Raw genomic sequence first — 21,133 nt, 5'->3', positions numbered from 1 at the left:
TGCTGGGGTGGAGGGGAGTCTCTGTGCCTGGGAATCAGGACGTGTGCCCCCAGCCATTAGCTCTCGATCCTGGGGCTCCAGCTCTGGGCTTCACATAGGGGCCCCTGAGGAACTGCTGTGCTCGGCCCAGCACCCTGGGTCCTTCCCAAGGGTCCCTCCTTGAGGCCTGGGGCGGGATGGGTCTGGTGCTAGTCTGCTCCCCTTGGAATGCAATAAAGGCAGCAACTGTGTACCCCGCTTGCCCTTATCTGGTGTGGTTGTGGGTATACGGAGTCAGGGTCCCCTCTCCCCAGGCAGGTGCTCTGAGGGGATCCTGCAGCCCCTGGGCCCTCTGGAATGATAAACCCAGGTTTTGGCTCCTGGATTGACGTTCAGTCTCAGCCTTTTGTGGCCACGGCTAGACAGTCTGTGCTTCTTGCACGGCGAGGCTGATGGCTGTGTCCCTGAACAGGGTCCTGGGGACAGAGGCCTTTGGAATTGTTCCTTCCTTTGGAAGAGGAACACAAAGGAAGGAACCCAGGAAGGAAGAACAGAGCTGGAGGCCTTGGGGAGATGCCCAGTGTGTCTGGCTCTCTCCACGGCAACGAGGCCAGCTCAGGGCACAACCAGCATCCCCCTCTCAGCCTCCCGCTGACCGTTTCCTGCTTCCCCAGGTGCAGAGACTTCTTGTTCTCAAACAACCCCATGCCACCACCCAGGCCTTTCCTTGCCTGTCATTTGTGCCCCTCCGTTTTGACATTTCTGACCTCTCTACCTCGTCTTGTGCTCAGGTGACTCTCCCCACCTTTTCCTCTTGTCCCAGTGTGCCCCCAACCCTCCCAGTCTGCATATCCAGACCGCCTTGGTGAACTGAGAGTTGGAATATTATTCATTCATCCATTCATTCAACAGACGTACACTGAGCACCTGCTTTGTGCCAGACCCTGAGTTGACCGCTGTTGGAGGCAAAGATACATGAGGGGGTATCAGAGGAGCCTCTTTGCGTTAGGTTTCTTGGATTTTGCGCCACAGAAATGGACTCTGACCAACTTAAGCAAGGAGAAGGGGCTTGTGGGAAAGGTGTTGGGGCAGCTCCAAGAACCAAAGGAATAGCTGATGATTGGCTTTGAGGAGTAGCTTCAGAGCTACTCTACTCACCAACCACCCATTGGTTCCAATGGGATTCCCTTCATGCAAGATTCAGATTCCTGTCCTAGAGCTCAGGGCATCATGGAGCAGGGCAGTGGCAGTTTCCCAAAGCATAGGGATACTTACCAGAAGGATGGTGGAGAATGGAACGGTAGGAAAGGCTTGGTGGCAGCAACAAGGATACACACACACACACACACACACACACACACACACTGTTCTTCCCCACCCGATGTATCACGACTCTCTCACATACAACCAAGAACAAGTTCCTCTCTGCTTGGGGAGACCATTCAAGGTCACATCCGATGACTAAGTCCAAGGGGTAGTGACCAGGGCTACCATTGTCCCAAGTCCAGTGTCACTAGTGACACTCTTCTCTCTTTTATATAATTCCATTTTGAAATTCTGTGACCTGTGGATTAAGTGGTGAAAGTAACTGTATTCAACCCAAATCTTTGGACTCAGCAAGAAAGGAAGCATGGGTAAAGGCTGCAGTCCATTTCCAGAATAGGTCATGAGAACTAGTGTTCATGACGAGGGATGCTTTGCCCGTTGGCGTGACCCAAAACTTCAGAAGTCCAAATCCTCGGTGGTCCTGCCTGCGTGGTGGGCATTTATTTACCATAGGACCTGGCAGTAGTGGGGGGGCACCCTAGGACTCACCCCACATCCACCTGTGCCCCCGCCTCCTTTTATGTAGCAACAATATTTTCCCTCGATAACATTAACCATCTTACGACTCCCACGACCTCTTGTTATGTGTTCTCAGAGGTTTAAGGAGCCTGAAATGGTCAGGTGCCTTAGCTTCTAATTCAGCTTATTATTATGACATTTTGAGGATGTGTCTCCTTGGAGACTAAAGCCTCATCCCAAAGCTCAGGTATGTGAAGAGTAATGAGATGTGGTGACAGCACATCTCCACCCTGCTTCCCAGCCTGTGAGAGCGACCTAATACCATGAGTCGGTTGCCAGTTCAGAGCCTATGCGACATCCTGCGGGTCTGGCCCAACCTTTCAAGGTATCGTTTCTCAACCCGGGCCATCACTTGAGTTTTCGGCAAACTATCTCACCATATCATGAAGCTGACTGCTTCTGGACTGTGGGGACCCTGACAAGATGAGGGAATGCCACAGGCATCAACCCATTACTTTACTTTTGCTGTAAAGTGCATCCTTGGGTTGAATGCACTGTGTGGGGATACCACAGTGACGTTTACAGCATTCGAGAATTCCATGGGTGATGATGGTGGGAGAGGCATGTTGGAGAAGGAAAGTCAATGCAAAGCCGGATATGAAGGACCCATAGTGGTCAAGACAAACCCTGCCCCCTTGAGGTGATAGGTATAGACCGGGGGGGGGGGGGGGGGCTGAGGAGCAGGGCGGGAGGGGGCATCGTGGAAGGATGAGTGAGGCACTCACACACGCGGCCACACTTGTGCCTTCAGAGCATCCCCTTAATGATGGAGTGCTTCTGGACATGGCTCACTATGGCTGGGTGCTTCGGATAACCCGGTTCGTGAGGCCACTTGCTATGCTGTAGCTGAGCATTTAGGCTGCCCCAGAGCCCGGTGGCCAGCCGGAGGACCCTGTCTCAAAAGGATAAGAGTTACTTATTGGCCAGAGCAACACTTGGTTCTGAACCCTGGGTTCCCCTGCCATGCTTGTTAGGACTTGCCAGAAGCATCATTATGCTGTGCTGGGCCACAGGCCCCACATGGTTCCCCAATACACCACAGACGCACAGATACCTCAGGCACGACATTTGTCCTGTCACGTGGCCTGGTAGGAGAACCATTTGTACTAAAGACTCTCCCCACCGGAGAACGTGCTCGGGGCCCACCCCAAAGCTGGTGGCCTTCTGGGTCAGTGAGCACGTGGGTTGGAGCAAGATGCCCTAACATGGCATTTTTGCCTGGAATTGGGTCTTCGTGGTAAGGGATTCGAAACGCAGTCACTGGTTCTACACTATGGGGGAAAATATTCTGACCTAATCAGACCCCTTCACCCCCAGGAACTTTATCAAGACCTTTTTTTTTTCACGTGATTTGTCTCCCACCTCTGATTCACATATGTCTTCTCAAGGCACGTAGGGACACTGCTGACCTCCAGGCTCTATCAGCGTGATGCCATCAGTGTGAGGGAATGTGGTGGCGGTGAGGGCAGCGTCCCTGTGAGCCGGCTGAGCCACAGAGCTGGACGGCTGAGATGTTCTGTACCTTTAAGCCAGGACAGCAGAGCAATATACCCCAGGCCAAGTGAAGATGAATCGTTTCTGACGTTCTTTGTTCATCAAAGTAGAAGAAAAACATGAATTCACTAGATCAAAGGATTCATACCAAGTGCTGGATGAACTTGCTTTAGCAGGAAGACCGTCTCTGGAACAGCACCTGCCATTGGAGACGTCAATTTTTAAAACTTGAGGCAATCCGGAGACCTCTTGGTGTTGTGCACTGGCCCAGCTGACCTGTGGTAGGCATTGCTATGACTTCCCCCTCAAGGTTTTGATAGCTACACTAATTTCTACATTGCCCCTAGGAATGCGGTCCTGCTTTCAATTTACTGTTTTGGTAGAGAGGGGGATTCCAATGGCTTGTGCTTGTCCTGTCCTATTCTGTTGCTCTCACCCCACACATCAGAGCGCCAGTGTGGGAGCGATGCCTATTTCAAAAACATATCCATTTCAGCTCTTCACTCAAAATAATCCTTGGTTGCCTTTGAGGTTCCAGTGTGTTTACTCTGGTGCAAATTTGGTTTAGTAATCATCCCCATTGGTTGACAGGTCGCATACTTTTCTGTTGTCCCCAGAAAATGGCCATGGCTTGGAGCCAGTGTCTTACAGAACCCCTCTCCCCACGTTTGGATATTTTCCCTTTCCTTGTCTAGTTCCCAGATAAATGGACACAGATCCCTTTGGGGAAGGCCAAGGAAGGTTCGCAATATATATCTAAGTGTCAAAGTAAGGTTTCCCTTCCAAGATGTTTGACTTGCTCTCCATTGAAGGTCTGGAAATTAGTAGGAGGTTTTGACGTGACCTTGGCAGCTTGAGACAGACCTGTCTGCCCAACCAGAAGTCTTTGGTTACGGTAACAACTAGGTGATATCTTAGGGACTGTCTGGTCTTTTTCATTCCTGGGACCCGGTGATCGATTAGCCACAGCCAGGGATCTGGCTTCCATGCCCATGACCATTTTGATGACTCATCTACTTTGTTCCTTGTATCTATCTCTGCTGCTGAGATCAGGAAGCTCGTTTTCACAGCATCTCTTCCAACCAGCCTTCCAGACTAGAGAGGAAAGCCAGGAGCGCCTCACACATGTATTTCTCATGGCAAGGAGCGAGACCATCTTCTGGGGCCTGTCAGGGGACAGTGAGAGGGTGGATGGGCTGGAGGCATGCAAGGGACCCAATAAAGCATTCTTGTTTCCTGAGATCTGTGATTTCCTGCTTTCTCGGGTATTTGGTCTTTTAAAAAATATAATTCAGCATGGCTCAACATTTGGTCCAGACTTGGATTATTCACCCCCCACCTCCACCACCCCCCAAGGATAAAAACCGTATCAAGCTGTGTGGGCTCCTACATGCAATGTAGAATCTCCGGTGAGCAAACATATCAATAAATATCACCTGAACCACAATTATATTCCACCTCTCTTGGTCCAAAAGGCTTTTACAAGTCCCCATAGATTTTCCCTATGGTTTTTGACAAGGCGTATTAGCTAGTTCATACAGTTTCTTCTGGGGGTATCTCTTCTTTTTCCCGACCGGACTCTGCTGCGCGTCCCCGGAGCTATGTTGAGCGTGCATTCTGGTTATTGGCAGATCGACAGTGTAATGTGAGGCAGGGTTTGGGTCTCAGTGACTTGAGATAAAACTCAGGGAGGCTGTCTCATTTATGGGAAAGGGAGATTTGCACACTGAAAACCCATGTCACTAACTTTTTTAAAGTTTATTAATTTTTGAGAGAGAACGTGCACGAGCAGGGAGAGGGGCAGACAAAGGGAGAGAGAGAGAATCCCAAGCAGGCTCCCGCTGTCAGCACAAAGTCCCCGGCGGGGCTCAAATGCATGAACTATGAGATCATGCCCTGAGCTGAAACCAAGAGCCTGACACTTTAACCAACTGAGCCACCCAGGTGCCCCTCGCTAATTTTTAATGAGAAATTTAACCATCCGGGAGACGGGACACTTGTGGTAAGCTGAAAAGCGAATTCTTCCCTTCTTCTGAAAGGAAAAGTCGCTCAAGGGAAACCAGATTCCCAGAAGTTGCTTGACAGGCTTAGAACAAACAAGTAAGACAAAGTTCAGTTCAAATCCAGCTTTCCTAGCCATAGGGGTTGGAGCTTCTTGCTTAAATTCTCTGAACTGAGCTCCTCATTGTTGTTTGAGTCGTTTTACTAGTGCTTAGAGACTGCCAATCGTATGCGACAATTCTATGTTCTGGGCACATCATAGTGAACAAAACAGGCCTAGACTCCTCCCCGAGAGAGCTTACGGTCTAGTGGGGGAGGCAAACCTTCAACAAACCCACCAATAAATGTATAATGGCGAATATATGTGTGGAGAACTACCAAGCAGAAGAATGGAAGAGAATGCCAGCAGGATGTGGGACCCAAATGAGACTGGGGCTCTCCGGAGCCACTCTGAGTGGCTTGGTAGTTCCTCGTCGGCGCGTATCAGAGGCGTGGAGTGAAAGCTCATGTGGCTAGTGCCTGGTAAAGAGGACTGTGGTATTGCGATATGAGGCTCCGAGAGGGGCAGGGCCAAGCCAGGGAGGGACATTTGCACTGGACGCCGAGAGCAGTGGTACATCGGTTAGGATCCGCTGTTATGGACACAACAGAGAAGGCCTCATGTGACAGCAGTCCTAAGCAAGACAACTTCTTCCTCAGGAAGAAGGCCGTGGGCATTAGGAGATCTGGACACGGTCCACCTGGGGCTGGCATGGAAGCTGTAGGATGCTGTCAAAGCCAAGACTCCTCCAGCTCTCTGCCCTGCTAACTCAAGCAGTAGTAATCGACCCCAAGTGCAACGGCATGAATGGAAGAATCAAAATGGTAATGCAGCCGTCAAGCATCGGAGAGCTGAATCTGGGTTTTCTATAGCAGAGTCAACAGAGACTGTCTGAAATCGAAAATAAAAAATAGCATCTATATACTTTTATCTGTCAATCATCTATCTATCCATCTACCCATTCATTTATCTATCATTCACCTATTTTATTCATAGACGTTGCTACCAGACGTGAATAGACAAGGACGGTCTGTCTGCAGTTGTCTGGGGTGGGGGTGGGGTGGCACTGGTCTCCCTGAGACTGTCCGGTGGTGACCTTCCTTTAAATTAACTCTGTCGGTCATTAATGTGGCTCTTACCTGACACAAAAGTGCCTGCAGAGGGACCCCAACTCCTTCTGCCTCAGGAACCGCCTATCAAAAATTGGATCATATCCCATCCAGCCGGGCAACTTTGATTTCCACTGTTGGATTATGATGCTAAACATGACATTGGTGGAAATCAGCCCCCGGGAGTATCTGTGTGCAGGAGGTGTGGTTGCCTAGCTGGAGTTGCTCAGGGTAGGAGGCGCTCCCCCCTGCCCCCAATGACACCAGAGGCACTGTCCTCTGACCTCAGAACTGACGTGGATCACAAATGGCTCCTTCCTTGAGGAATAGTAGCTATACCACACACTCAGCCTCAGGAGACGCCACCCATGCAGACGAAGGACACTCCTGGCCTTTGCCACGCATGCCCAAATGGTAGAGTCACAACAGGAGATGAGTGTCTGTGTTCCTGGCCTGAGGCAGCGGTCTAGTCAACTCCTCTGGCCACTGGCTGTTTAATGACTTGAGCAGAACATCCGGGTCCAGTATGGGATGGATCCCTGAGGATTCAACTGGCTATCCTTTCTGACCAGGTTAAACACCCTGGTTTCACACTAAACCTCTTTGGTCCCACCAACCCCGCCCCGCTGCCATGAGAACTCTCATTGCGACAAGGCTGTGGACAAACCCAGGGTCCTGAGACTCCCCCCCCCACCCCGGGGCAGGCAGAGTACCTATGGAAAGGAGACTCCGTTTTGGCATGGGCCCGTGCCTGGGGCATTCCACAGCGGCCAGCACCCTGCTTCCAGCAGCCTGGGCGTGAGGGGTGCCACAGGGCCAATTGTGTCTCACCTGCTGTGGATGCTTCTGGGGCCCTGCCCAGGCCCCCTTTTCTGTGGGGACCCATCTCCCAGGGGCTGTGGGTTAGTTAGCTCACCGCTGCCCTGTGTCCGAAGAAGTGCTCTGAGTCGAAAGGAAGTCGCCTCAGCTGGGAGGCAAAATCCCTCCTAATCCCTTCCCCGGTCCTTGGTCTGTGACTGACTGGCCTGGCCAGGCCTGGCCTCAAGGTGTGACTAACCTATGGGTAAGTTCGTGTTCCAGAGTTTCGCTGTGGGATCAAACTAAAGCCAGACTCTAGTCAAGACCACGCTCTTTGCTTTTTCACCCCTGCCTGATTCTGTATCCCTTCCTCCCTCCCCTCTGCCAAGACCACCCTTCCCCCTCATAACTCCCTCGGACGAGAATCCCCATCTCAAACTAAGGAATGTACCGAAGGCATTCAGGTGTCCCGCTGCATAGACTCTGATCCATCCCGTCGGCCAAGCAGTCGGCGAGGTGGAGACACCGGGCGGGCACCTCGAGGGCCGGCTCAGAGCTCCCAAACGCGAACACGTAGCACAGTGGCCCCCGGTTCTACCTCGGGCTATTCAGCTTCTCGATGGTTGTTCCATTTATGGTGCTGGCTCCCTCCTCACACACCCCATGGAGGACAGGGAGGGGGCAACGGTGACCAGTATCTCGCTGGGTTATTGTAAGGGTTAACGGAGACAGCGCAGGTAGCACTCTTAGCAGAGGCTGGCACATGCCACGCTCCCGGACGTGAAGCCCTCAGCCGGTGCCATTGTCGTCACCATCTCTCGGAATTATAGGATCTGTCCCTGGGTCCGCTCGCTCGCTGCTCTTCTCCTCCGAGGTGGGAGACCCTGGTGTTTCTCCCTTCCCTCGAGGTGGGGTGGCTGACAAAAGTCCCCACCCTTACGAGCATCTTTCCAACTCTCCTGTGGGAGATACTCAGCACCGCCTCCCGGCCCACAAGCTGGCCGATGTTTAGCCCCTGGGGTGGGTCAGGCCCTCCACAAAACCGCACGGTCACCGAGTGAAGCGAATCGGACGCAGCCTTTGGAATAATGAAACTTGCTCCTGCGGGCACAGTGAGATGGAAAGGAAATGTTTCCGAGTGAGTCGTGGTGTATAAAACCGGCAGGTCCACCCGGGAAGAACGGTCGGTGGCAGTCAGGGGAGAGTCAGAGACGAGGCTACGCCTTTCATCCTCAGGCACGGCGCTGTCGGTGGATTTCCATCCGGGTGGAGGGAGGCAAGATATGCCTGGAAAGTTTCAGCGTCCAGACGTGACGCTCAGCGGCGTTCGTTTATGTTCTTCCTAACAACTGCATATCATTTGTGACGCCCCCCTTGTCCGTACCTTTCCTACGGACGCGACTGGTCTGTGGGAGATTCGCTGTGTTGGCTGCTCCCACGAGGCATAAGGTCTTCTTCATGGAAACTTCCGTGGAAATATCAGGCTCTGCTCTAAGGCTCGGTGCGTGCCGCACCAGGCCGCTTCTCTGACAGAGGGAGAGGTTGGAACAACGAAGGACTTCTCTTTGCCTCTGCGATTAACCAGCTTCTCAACTGTGATTGGCGTCGGCCCTGGGCCCGCAAGGGAACGGAGACCCCAATTAATAGGTCCCCACAGCCCCTGCCGACGGCTGGTGGAAGACGGGACACCTCAGAGGAAGGATATCGCCTTTGGCATCAAACCCGCCAAAGCCAGGGGCATCATCCTTGAACCCAACAGGATGACGTGAATTGACACCTAGCTTGGTGTGTAGAACACCTTAAGGCGGGTCAAACTGGAAAGGAAACGTTTCAACGTCTCATTACATAAGACGCTGGTATGAGATGGAAAAAGGCAAGAGAGGTAGAAGGTAAACAATGAGGGGAACAGACTTTGCGAAGTAGCAACCGGTGAAATACTCGGAGAGAGTGATCGCTCAACTGTTTAGGGAAAGCTCCCCCTGCCTGTGGCCTTGGCCCCGCCTGGGTGTGGGACCAGGTGTCCATACTTGACCAGCCCCCCCTTTTTTTTTTAAACATTTATTTATTTTTGAGACAGAGAGAGACAGAGCATGAACGGGGGAGGGTCAGAGAGAGAGGGAGACACAGAATCCGAAACGGGCTCCAGGCTCTGAGCCATCAGCCCAGAGCCCGATGCGGGGCTGGAACTCACAGACCATGAGATCGTGACCTGAGCCGAAGTCGGACGCTCAACCGACTGAGCCACCCAGGCGCCCCGACCAGCCCTTTATTGTTGCTGAGGTAGATGAGCCCCAGGGCCAACCTTTCACTTTCCACTGGGTCGTGGCCATACGTGTCCGTCTGTTCCCGATGAATGGCAAAGAGCGAGGGGTGGACTCTATCAGGGGGCACGTGGAGAGTCACGCCAAGCCGGCCAGGGTGCTGGGACGCGGGGCTTTGGTCTTTCCGGCGTTGGATTCCTTCCTTCCCTGGGGAGCACCTGGACTTGCTACACAGGTTTTAGGAAGAACACCGTGATCCAAGTCTTGGGAGAGTCCATTCCCCGTATTTAGAAAATGATACACTAGAGGATGGAAAAGCCCAGAGTCTTTCTTCAGCCTTTGTATTTTGCTCTACGTCATCAGAACTTATCTACGCTGTCTCGTTTCCAACATTTCTACCATGACTGTAGGAGGCGCCTCTTTTTTTTAATGCCCCGAGTAAGAAAGCAGACTTCACATCAGATCGTCAGATGCCCTTTCTGCCGACCGACCGGCGTTTAAGAAACAGAAGCAGGTTTAGGAGAGAAGAACGAGGCTCCTGTTTGTGGAAACTGGCAGCGAGAGCCTCGCTTTCCGTCTCCTGCTCGGACACGGGAATCCACGCCACGGGAGAGCCTCGTCGGCGAAGAGCTGAGAATGTGTGTGGGCAAAATTGTGGGAGGAAAATAAAGAGATGGTTGAACACCCTTTCTTAATTTTTTTTTTTTTTAACGTTTATTTATTTTTGGGACAGAGAGAGACAGAGCATGAACGGGGGAGGGGCAGAGAGAGAGGGAGACACAGAATTGGAAACAGGCTCCAGGCTCTGAGCCATCAGCCCAGAGCCTGACGCGGGGCTCGAACTCCCGGACCGCGAGATCGTGACCTGGCTGAAGTCGGACGCCTAACCGACTGCGCCACCCAGGCGCCCCACACCCTTTCTGATAATACCTGCCGCTGGCAGCGCCCAGTGGTTCGCTCACCACCTGTACAAGCGGCTTCTTTCTTCCGTCAGAGCCCGGCAGGGAGAAGGGATTCTCTTCCCTCCGGCCAAGAACTCCCCTGAGACCGGAAGTGGCCCCAGAGACCTGAAGCCAGAAATAGGTGCGTGGTTCCCCTGAGGAACGGGACGGGGGTAGGTAGGAGGGGAGGGGTAGCCTCCGCATAGAAATCCTTCCAGGTGCTATTTTGTTTTGAAGGGAAGGGAAATGATATAGATATAGATATAGATATAGATATAGATATAGTTAGAGACATAGATAGAGATACAGTTATAGATATAGATATAGTTGTAGATATAGATATATTTATAGACATAGATATATAGTTATAGATATAGATATAGTTATAGATGCAGACAGTTACATAGATATAGATATAGACATAGACATATAGACATAAGATATAGATTGATATGGTCCTTGCCTCTGCCCTGGGCCCAGCACGCCCCTCCCAAACCCCCTGCTCAGTCTTGGGCCTCCCCCTGCTCCCCACGTGGGTGGGACAGGCCTCAGAGACCATCTCCTCAGGAAACGGGCCACAGAGTCTCGGGTGACAACTGAGCTCACACAGCCAGGACCCCCGAGGTCCCCCAGCTCCGGGCCTTTCCCTGGGGAGGGGGGGGCTCGTCCTCACCCACCCAGCCTCCCAACCACCAGCCTGTGGCTCTCAACCAAACTCCACCTAAAAAAGCATTTGGCTCCTGGGGTCCAGGAGCACTTGAGGGGATCCGGGGTCACTCCGAGGGGAGGAGCAGGGGAGGAACACAGCCTTTCCCGGCCTGGAGGAGGAGAGCAGTATGAAGACATCCCTGAGTTGGACCTCGTGACAGCGGTGACGCCCGCCAGCCCGATGGTGCCCGGCTCTCTGCCGAACGCCTTACCTGCGTTAGCGCCTTTAATCCCCATAAATATTTATTTACGAGGTAGGCACTGTTACCCCCACCCCCACCCGGTTAACTTGAAGGAAACAAGTTAACTTTCAGAGTCAGAACTAAATTCAGACCTTTAGGCGCTAGCTCAGGGTTCAGTGACACACAGCCTATTAAACCCGTGGTTTAGATCAGGGCCCACAAGACCGTCAAGGGTTTAAGGTGAACACAGCGAATGTTTTGAAACACGCCTGGCTGCCACTGGATGTGTTATGCCCCCTGGCCTCCCTCTGGGCTCCAGGAGAAACTGAGGGAGGAGGGGAGACGGGAGGAGGGAAGGGGAAGGGGCAGGCAGCGGGGAGGGGGAGGGGGGAGAGGGAGGGGAGGTGGAGGAGGCCTCACTGGGGCCTGACGGGTCCTCTGCCAGGGCGGCTCCAAGCCCATCCCTGTAGGGGCCGCACACGGAGGCGGGGGTCCTTTCAGGATAAAACAGGTGACACCGTGGACATTGAGTTTACAGTCAAGGCAGCACAGGGGTCCCCGACGGCGTGAGTGAGGCAGGGTGTGGATCTCTGCCCCAAATTGCAAAAGCAAAGCCGGTGTAGGGTGAGCCCCTTTGTAAAAGGAATCACATAAAGGCAAGGTCTTGGGGCACCTGGGTGGCTCGGTCGGTTGAGCGTCCAACTTCGGCTCAGGTCACGATCTCGCGGTCTGTGGGTTCGAGGCCCGTGTCGGGTTCTGTGCTGACAGCTCAGAGCCTGGAGCCTGCTTTGGATTCTGGGTTCTCCCTCTCTCTCTGCACCCCCCCTCCCCCCGCAACTCAAAAATGAATAAACATTTAAAAAAAAGACAAAGTCTAGAGAACAATTCCACAAAGTCAGTGGTGGTTGTCTCCGGGGGGCTCAGCTTAGAGGGGTTTTTAACTCGCTGTGTTCTATTTGTATAATGTTTAAATGTTTCATGAAGCATGTGTAATGCTTTGGTATTCTGACAGACAAAAAAAAAAAAAATGATTTTAAAGAGAAGGGAAGCCCCACACCCTCTATCCATCATCCTCTCCAAACTTCCAGAACAACCAGCGTGTGTAGGTAACCCCACAGCCTGTGTTACCAGGAAATGTTTATGCATCATATGGGGTCCTGTCCTGAGTGCACATTATTAATTATTAAAGAGATGTTGTCCACCCTGTCAGTGTAGTTTAATGTTTAGTTGGAGGACTGAAACACGAAAGTGTTTGTCCCTTGACTCTGCACACCGGTGCTCAGGTGTGGGTTAAAAAAAAGAAGAAACTGACCGGAATTTAAACAAAAACTTGACAAAAGAAAAAAATAAAAGGTAAATTACTTATATGTTAAAAAGAAGAAGCAGCAGCAGCAACAAAGGGACAAACTGCGGTTTTGCTCTGTTGTCCTGACCACTGAGGCTCAGGCGTGAAACACCTTGGCCACGTGTGACAGCTGTACTGGTTTCCTTAACCTTCGAACTTGGGAAGAGACGTTGCTGTAATAACTCCTGATTCCGTGAGGGAAGAAGACCGGTAAGATGCAAATCGAAAGCTAATGTGCAGGATCCTAGAGACTGGGTAACCTTGATGGCGGGTGGAAAGGGAGGGCACAGGAGGGGACGGGGAGGGGGTGAGAATACTGAAGGCAGGCTTCCTGGAAGGGGTGGGCTCGTCTAGGAGCAGGGGAGAGTGGAGAGAAAGGCATCTTGGCCAAGGAAGGCCGATTAAGTTAGAAGGCAGGAGCCTTCTTCCCTGAGAGGGGCTGGGGTCCCTGTCCCGGCCGTGGCCCTCTGGCAGGGGTGCCGGACACAGCTGGGTGGGAGGCCCAACCTATCCCAACTTGGACTCTGCCCAGGAGTTTGCACTGGAAGGAGAAGACTGGCCAAAGGGCAAAGCGGGTCGAATTCATTTTGTCCCTGTGGAAATACGTGCTTCTGCCCACCCTCGAGGGCGACTTGTTGACCACAAATATGTGAGCAGGAAGGGGGTCCTGCCTCTCTCCGTGCAGCCGCGCGTCTGTGGGTGTGTGTGCACAGGTAGCGGGCGTTCCCGGCCTCCTCCCCTGTGTGTATGTGTTTCCACCTGTCTCCTCGCTCGTGTGTGCACACGTGTGTATGTGCCTCTGAACGCGTGAGCTTAATCAGGCCGGGGTTTGGAAAGCACCCCCCCTAGGGTGCTCCATGGGGGAAGAAACAGGAAACAGGAGTGGGGAGGGATGGGGTTCTTATTCAGAGGACTTAGGCCTATGGACTTCAGCAAAAGAAAGAAAGAAAGAAAAAAAAGGACTATATTGGCTCTTAGAATTGAAAACTCCAGTAGCAGGACTGGTTTTAGGTCCAGGTGGATCCAGGGACTAGAAGAGTCTTCAGGAGATTAGTTTCCCCTCTTTTGGAGGTGGGAAAGTATAATGCCATGAAAATATCACTCAACGGCACTGGCTTTCATTTGCTGTAGGAGTGACAAAAGCTAGGGCCTCTTTTCAGGAAAACTCCGGGACCAGGTATCTACATGTGTGGTACGTAGTTCCTGCCTTGCCTTCCCTGCGAGGCGGACAGAATTTGCCCTGTGCCTGCCTGGGCCTCCCAGACTTACCAGGCCGAGCGCTGGTGGGTGCAGGAAGGGGCGCCTTGCTCTGAGGCAGCCAAGTTCAAGGAGGGTTGAGCTCCGGGATGGGAAAAGCTGTGCCAGGCACCCCCTTCCGGCCCTCTCCCATCCTCCCCCCTTCTCCAGGGGCCTCTCCTGGGTCCTGTGCCGCCTCTGCTTTCAGCTGTGGGCCCTGATTTTGTCTTTCAGCCGCGAGGTCCGGCACATGGAGGGCAACAGCCCGAAAGGAAGAGAGTTCATCTCTCTCACACCTGTGGCCAATGGTCTGGAGAACATGGGGGCCGAGCTCTTGGAAAGTCTGGTCTGTCCCCTTCCCCATCCTCATTTTGGCCCCCTGGTGGGAGGGCCCTTTGTTCGCCTCCTTCCTTCACCCCCTCTACCTCTTTGCTTGAAAAATTAGGGACCCCCCCCCAAATGTGTTGGCCTCCTCGACCCAGAGCAGCCCCTTTATTTGGCTCAGCAACCGTTTGCTGTGCACCTGTGATGTGCCGGGATAGCCCGCGCTAGTCTGAGGGGTCAGGGAAAAAAAAGGCTCAACCCGGAAGTGACGTTTGAGCTGCGACTTAAAAAATAGGAAGGAGGAACCACATGGCTGGAGGAGGGGAGGGGTGGATCTCTGGTGAGGTCTCAGCCTTCAAGGGGCTGGCGTTCTCGTCCTTGCTCTGGAACGCCTCAAGGAGAGGCCCTCCACCCAGAACTCTGGAGCCTAATGTGACCCCCTTTTCCCGCCCAGCTTCCCCCGACAAAGCTCCTGCCCCTTCACCACACTGCACAGCCCCAGGGTGCGCCTTTCTCTCTGTGATCTGCAAGAATAACCCCCTGCCCACCCAAACACGACTGCATAGACCAACGGAGGGCAAATGCGACGAGGTGGTCCCGCCTGGGCCTTCTCCAACCAGCCACAGCTGAGGCTCCGGCGTCCCTTCCCAATGCAGGCCAGGAGGACCCCGAGGGCAGGGCGTACCCAGCACTGAGTCCAGCACACTGTGGGTGCTCGGTGTGTGGTTTGCGGAACTTAACTAAGTGGCCCTCTAATTATTTCCTGGGCAAAAGCCCCGCCCTCCCACCCCAGCCCACTCCCGAGGTGCCTGTGGGCACACTGGCGGCAGCCAGGGTCTCCCTCCGCTCTCACTCGGGGCCGCAGGCACCCTCTGGTCACTCTCTGGTCGCTCTAGGAGGAAGGCCGGACCCCTGGCAACGACTCAAGCCGTGCGGAGGGTGGGGACATCTGGACCGAGGCCAGCCCGGAGCCCCTGTCAGGACGGTAGGTGCTCTCCAGGAGGGACGTGCGTTGGCCCCGGGGAGGAGGCCATCGTGGGGAGCAGGGACAGGGAAGCTGGGCCCCTGACAACAGAGAAGGGGCTCCCGGAACCTTGGTCGAAGAAAGAAACAAACGTGTTAGCCGACTAGGGAGCTCTGCTGGCCTCTGCCTCGGGGTGAGCCGGGCGAGGGGCGGCCAGCCTGCTCTGAAGCAGCCAGAAGGCAACCACGTCAGGAGCCCCAATGTGTACAGGGGGTCTGTTCTGACTAAAGCTGGATGGAGGGGGTCCTGAACCAGCCTGACCCCCCTCTCCACCTCCCCATCTGCCTTCTACCCCAGTCAGTCCCTGGGGCACCTCAGGGATCCTCGAGGCTTAGTTTGAAAACCCCTAGAGTGGTCCAGTCCCCTTGTTTCCCACGGGGAGGCTGGTGACCCAGAGCTGAGGCCCAGGCTCACTGGGGGTCCCCGCTGGCCAGATCCTGAGCCGAGGACGGCAAGGAGAGGAGGGGTGGTGGAGGGGAGGGAGTCCATCTGTCTCTCTGGATGGGAGATTGGGGAAGAGCCTCCCTTAGGGGGGCAGGTGTTGGGGCCAGAGAGGGGGAGAGGCATTCCTTGAAACAGAAGCTCCTACAAGTGTGGCCTGTGGGTCCCCAGAGGCCAAGTGCCAGCCTTTTCTCCAGGGATAGACAAGCGACCAAAAGACCAGGCAAGAATGGCATTGGCACCAGCGGGAAGGTGGGGGGGCAGGTGGTGACCGCCGGGCAGGGGGTGGGCTGTGTACACGCTCTCTTGCAGGGGGAGCTGCTGACTCGGAGGGTAAGTCTCCGGGTCCCCGGGGAACAAGGCAGAGCTAGGAGCTCTCCACCCGGCCCCACAGACAGGGGGACACGGGGACAGGGGAGGGAGGCAGCCATCATGGTTCGTGCATTTCTGCATTTGGTTGGGTTCTTACTCATCATCTCAGTTAAGTCCTTCCCAAGCCCAAGGGCAGAATGGACTCAAGGACAGTGGTGATGCTGGAAGGCGGGGTGGCCTGAGCTGACCCTTAGTTTGTTCTGGGCTGGGGTTGCCCTAGTCCTGTGATTCCGAGGCCAGTGCCCTGGGGGGGGGGGGGTACCCGAGTAGCTTCTACCTGGAACTGTTGATGGTGGGAGTTGACTCGCGGACCCCAATGGCGCTCTCCCCAGGAGGAGCCTGCAGCCTGCTCTGAGGGCCAGACGCTTCTGCCGGGAGCACACACAGCTGTTTCGATGGATCTGCACGGGCCTGCTCTGTACTGGTGAGCCTGGGGCCCAGCCCTCCTGGGAGATCGCCGTTCCCACCCCAGCTACCACCACCCGGGTTTCAGCCACCTCAGCCCCGGCCATCCATGTCCCAGGGCGTTCACTTATCCAATAATCCAACAATCATCTCAGAGCCAGCTCCATGGAGGAAGCTGGGACATCAGAATAAAGCCAGACCAGATCTTCTTCCCAAAGCTGTCTCTGATCGGTAAGGGAGAGGGGAACGATATTTTCACGTAAGGCAGTGAGCCATCTGGGAACGCCAAGGAGGGATGGAAGTGATCAGGGAGGACTTCCAGGAGGAGGTGACATTCAGGCCTCACAGGTCGAGCAGGAGGTAGCCAGCTGGATCCGAAGGGCAGGACGGAGTGAGAAGGCACTTCCAGGTAGGAACCATGTGAGCAAAGGTGAAACCCGGCATGGTGTGGGCAGGCAGCTCAGGGACTTGAATTTTGCCCTCAAAGCCAGAGAGAGCCACTGAAGGAATTAACAGGCAAGCCTTGAGGCCAGATTCGCACTGTGGGAGCCTGGAAGAGGCAGGCAGGGTGGCAGTACATGTGTGAGAAGACGAAGGGTAGGGGACGGACAGGGGCGGCTTGGAGTGACCCTCGGGAAGCATCACCAACCAAACTTGGGAGCCGAGCGAGTGTGCAGGACAAAGGACACCCTGGAATCTGGGGTGCCTCGGGGCTCTGTTCAGGCAACGGGGTGCATGATGGTGCCTCCGTGGCTAGGGAGCGCGGGAAGAGGAAGGCTTGGAGGGGAGAGGGATGGCCAGTTGTCTGGGACGGGATGCTGGAGGTATGTCTGCCAGGCCATCGAGAAGGGCAGGGGCCTCTCCAGGGACGCCTGGAGAATGAATCGAGAGGTAGGTCAGTGACAGCATCCTGGGACCAGCCACACCAAGGGAGCTGGCAGAGGAAGGGGCAGAGAGAGCCCGAGGGGGCATGGAGATGGGGGGGAGGGGCGGAGACCAGGGAGCACCAGTTCAAGGAGGAGGGAGAGGTGAACAGCAGCATCTCTGTGGTAAGGGGAGCAGCGGAACAGGGACTGAGCGGCGTCCCGGGGGATTTAGAGCCAAGGAAGTCACTAGCAACTTAGGGCACGGGTGAAAAGCTGGATTGGAATGGATGCGAGGAGAGGCAGTGTAGACAGCAAGTGTAGACAGCTCTTTGGAAGGATTTTTTTATGAGGACAGGTGGGAATATTAACAAGGAGGGTGTGACAGTGTCGAGGAAGGGGTGTGTTTGTGACAGGAGACACTTGGACTGTGTTTGTGAGTGGGGTGGGGAGGTGGTAGAGGAGGGGAAGGACATGGGGACAGATGGCAGGTGCAGGGGGCACCCCTAAGCCCAGGGAAGGAGGGTCACCGCAGGTGAGGACACCGAGAGCCGTGACGGCAATGGCCCCGGTCTTCATGTTTGAAAGCGAAAGCAGGGCTGAAGGCTGAGATGGGCTGGCTCATGGTCCCTGCAGCTTCCTTCTAGAGATGTCTGAGACGGTGAAGTCTTCCTCTGGCTGGATCTGAGCCTGGGCCTTCTCCGTTCCCCTCGCTTCCACACTCACTCAGACCCACATTGGTTTCGTTTGTAGAAATGACTGAACTCCTCCTAGGAGATGATGAAAATCACTTATCTCATCCTGTCTCTGCCTTTGTGGTGGCTGTCAGTCGGTCAATTATCCTTTACAATGGCCACTCTCCATTTCCTCCATGTTTGCGTGGTTTTGATTTCCTGCGGCTCTTTGATAATATTATTGTATCATGTCTTCGGTGGGGCCCTTCACGCACCTTCTGAGAGTAGGTACGGCAGAGAAAGGAAGCCCACGTTCTCAGCGCTCTGGGCCTGGGCCACAGCAATGGTGTCCCCATGTTAGGTGGGCTTTCTCCATAGGTGCCCAGACAGCCCTGGCCGCTGGCCGCCACGGAGGGCCTTGGTGTTTCCAGTCTCGGAAGAACGGTGTGCCTCTTGCCCACATTTCCGGCCAAGTCGCCAGAGGTGCCTGGCCTGGCGGGGGTCCTGTGCCCGTTCTGGTCTCCCACTGCTAATGTAGCCCAGACTCCACTGGAAAACATGGGCTTAGAGTGGGGACGTGCCCAAAAGGAACAGACAAGTCCTGTCACCAGAGGGGTGAACAGATCCTAGAAGAATACAAACAACTCCTAAGACACGTTTCTCCATGCCCTATCTGGGGGACTCTTCTACACTGCCTCCTGTCCTGCACAGTGTGCCAGTCCCCCGAGTCACAGACCCCAAGACAGACAGACCTAGGTAGGAATTTTAGCCCAGTTTCCTCCTGGTGTGAATCCTCAGGTTCTCTGTCTCTAGATGGGATCAGTGCAGACCCAGCTGTCGGTGGTTATGAGCAGTAGCCCTGGGAGGCCCAGGAAGGGCCGAGTGCGCGCCCCTGGCCCCTGCCTCGGCCTCCCACGGCCCTATGCCCGCGTCCCTGGCACCCCTGCAGGGCCACACCTGCGTGCCTCTCAGTGACACCCGTGCAGGTCGGAGGCCCAGCCCACGATCGTCTGTGTGAGAGCAAGGTAGCTTCATTTCTCAGAACTCTACTCCAATTTCAACATCCCAACCGAGCAATATGAACCTACCTTCCGTCAGTGTGAAATAGCCCTTCCGCCTTTTCCCCAGGAGGCCCCAGTGGGGCTTGTCTGTCCTCAGGTGTGGACGGACCTGCCCACTCCTGCAACTGCTCCCAGGTTCTCCGCCCTTGCAGGTAGCCATGGAGACGTCCCCGTCTCCAGTCTCCATCGGGGGCCTCTCCTGAACTCCTCTCCCCTCTCTGCTTCCGGGCTACTCAGAGATGACTCCCGCGGCCTTGGCACCTGCCTTGGGGTGCAGAACCTCAGAAGCTTTCTATGATCTGCCTGCCCACACACTGCCCGGGTGCCCCCTCTTTGGAATCTTGCGGCCTCCCCTGGGGCAGGACTCCTCTGTCCCCAGGCCGGATCCCTTCCCCCGGGGTCCACCAGCGTCCTCCAGCTAGTCCGTCCCCGAAACGTCTGTCTTCCAGCCAGTGTCTTCTAACGAGTCTGGCGGCAGGGTGGGCAGCGTAGGACCTACACTTATGCATGAGGTTGCAGCTCGCATGTTTTACCTGGTGGAAAACCTCTAAGTTCTTTCCATTCTTCAAGGGCCCTGGCTTCTGAAATTCATGAGCCGGGGAGAGACTTCCCCCTCTGCTCTCCACGATCCCATCCCTTTCTTGAGGCAGAGCACACACTGGCTTAACCGCACAAGAGGCGAGGAGCAGGCAGGGAAAAGGCGAGTCTAGGAAGAAAATGGCCCGTATTTTCAGAGCAGGATGCTGGACACACGAGCAAACTCCTTCCTGGAGTGACTGATGTGCCCATCTCTGCCCGCCATGGAGCGGAGTGTAGTCTGGGACGCAGCAGGCCCTCCGCAGGTGCTCAGAGACGCACGTTGTCTCGCGCCCACCCTAACCCTAACCCTAACCTCAGAGAGGTGGGGCGACTCCCCTGCCCTCTGTGCCCTGGGTGGCGCAAGGTCGAGCTGGAGGGCACCGCGGCAGGCCCACGTCATCGTCAGTGACCTCTCTCTGTTTCACTCCCACCCAGCGTTCGCTGCCTTCCTGCTGGTCGCCGGCCTCCTGGATTTCCAGAGGGCCCTGGCACTGTTCGTCCTCACCGGTGTGGTCCTCGCCTTCCTGGCCCACAGCCTGCTGAAGACTCTGCTGGGGCCCAAACTGCTGAGGTGTTTCAAGCCTCTGGGGCATTGCCGCCTGAACGTCTGGTTTGAGAGGTGAGTGAGCTCATGGCCACCGGCTGACGCCTCTGAGTCAGCTCTGGCTCGGCACCAGGCCTGGGTGAGCAGGGCCTCAGTCCTGATCTGCCCCAGACAGTTCCTGGGCAATGGGGGACATTGCACCCCGGGGGGGCCCCGGGCAGGTGTGGCTGGGTGGCTTCAACGGCCGCAGCCCTCTCTGTGATGGTTTGCCATTTCCGCCTGGTTCTCTGTCCAGTTACGACAGGTGACTGAGATCAGGAACTGAGAACAGGACTCCACAGTTTCCTAAATTCAGGGATTCCAGCCCATCCAGAGAGCCAGGGCCTCTATCAGATCCTTTGGGGCACGTGTGAGACAGCTGCTGGGGCCACGCCTGGGGTCAGACTCAGCAGGCAGGATTGGGGGCCCGGTGGCAGTGAATTTGGGTAGCCCCCAGAGGGTTCTCCTGTAGCCAGCCATGTTCCCGGACAGTTTGGGATCTCCTCATTTTCAGACTGGGTTCCTTAGGGTTCTGGAGACCTTGGAGGTGCCGTAGGGCAGGAGGGAGAAATTGGAGATGGAAATATCAGACCTCCCTCCCCAAATGCCCATTTCAACCAGGAAACCCTATCTTACCTGTTTTATAAACTAAGGTTTGGGGGGGGGAGCTGGAAAAAATGTTTCTATGGCTTAAAAAAAATCTGAAGACCCCCCAGTCTATATCAGGACTCCGTTTTGTAGATAAAGAAACTGGCATTCAAAGGTCTCCAGTGACTAAGCTATGGAGGTACCACAGACTAACGATTTGAGCCAGCCTATGGATGAACACATTTTTTCATTTTATTTATCAATAAATGTATAGTAATAA

General features: G+C 54.8%; 1 protein-coding gene across 3 annotated transcripts in view; it reads left to right on the top strand.

Annotated features, from left to right (window-relative positions):
- Positions 1 to 12,593: 12,593 nt before the first annotated feature.
- Positions 12,594 to 21,133, top strand: part of SLC28A1 (solute carrier family 28 member 1) — a 50,364-nt gene continuing 41,824 nt past the window's right edge. Inside the window, exons 1-6 of one of the 3 annotated variants that reach the window (XM_043554673.1) lie at positions 12,594 to 12,958; positions 13,236 to 13,352; positions 14,174 to 14,285; positions 15,160 to 15,248; positions 16,433 to 16,524; positions 20,118 to 20,301. In XM_043554673.1, coding sequence (XP_043410608.1) covers positions 12,936 to 12,958; positions 13,236 to 13,352; positions 14,174 to 14,285; positions 15,160 to 15,248; positions 16,433 to 16,524; positions 20,118 to 20,301 — 617 coding nt within the window. In that variant the 5' untranslated portion in view covers positions 12,594 to 12,935. The remainder of the gene's footprint in view (positions 12,959 to 13,235; positions 13,353 to 14,173; positions 14,286 to 15,159; positions 15,249 to 16,432; positions 16,525 to 20,117; positions 20,302 to 21,133) is intronic. The other 2 variants (XM_043554674.1, XM_043554672.1) reach the window with 2 other exon arrangements.

Source organism: Prionailurus bengalensis, chromosome B3 (genome assembly GCF_016509475.1).
Source record: "Prionailurus bengalensis isolate Pbe53 chromosome B3, Fcat_Pben_1.1_paternal_pri, whole genome shotgun sequence".
Lineage (NCBI taxonomy): Eukaryota > Metazoa > Chordata > Mammalia > Carnivora > Felidae > Prionailurus > Prionailurus bengalensis.
The sequence above is the reverse complement of the archived record's forward strand: the minus strand, read 5'-3'. Positions and strand labels throughout refer to the sequence as shown.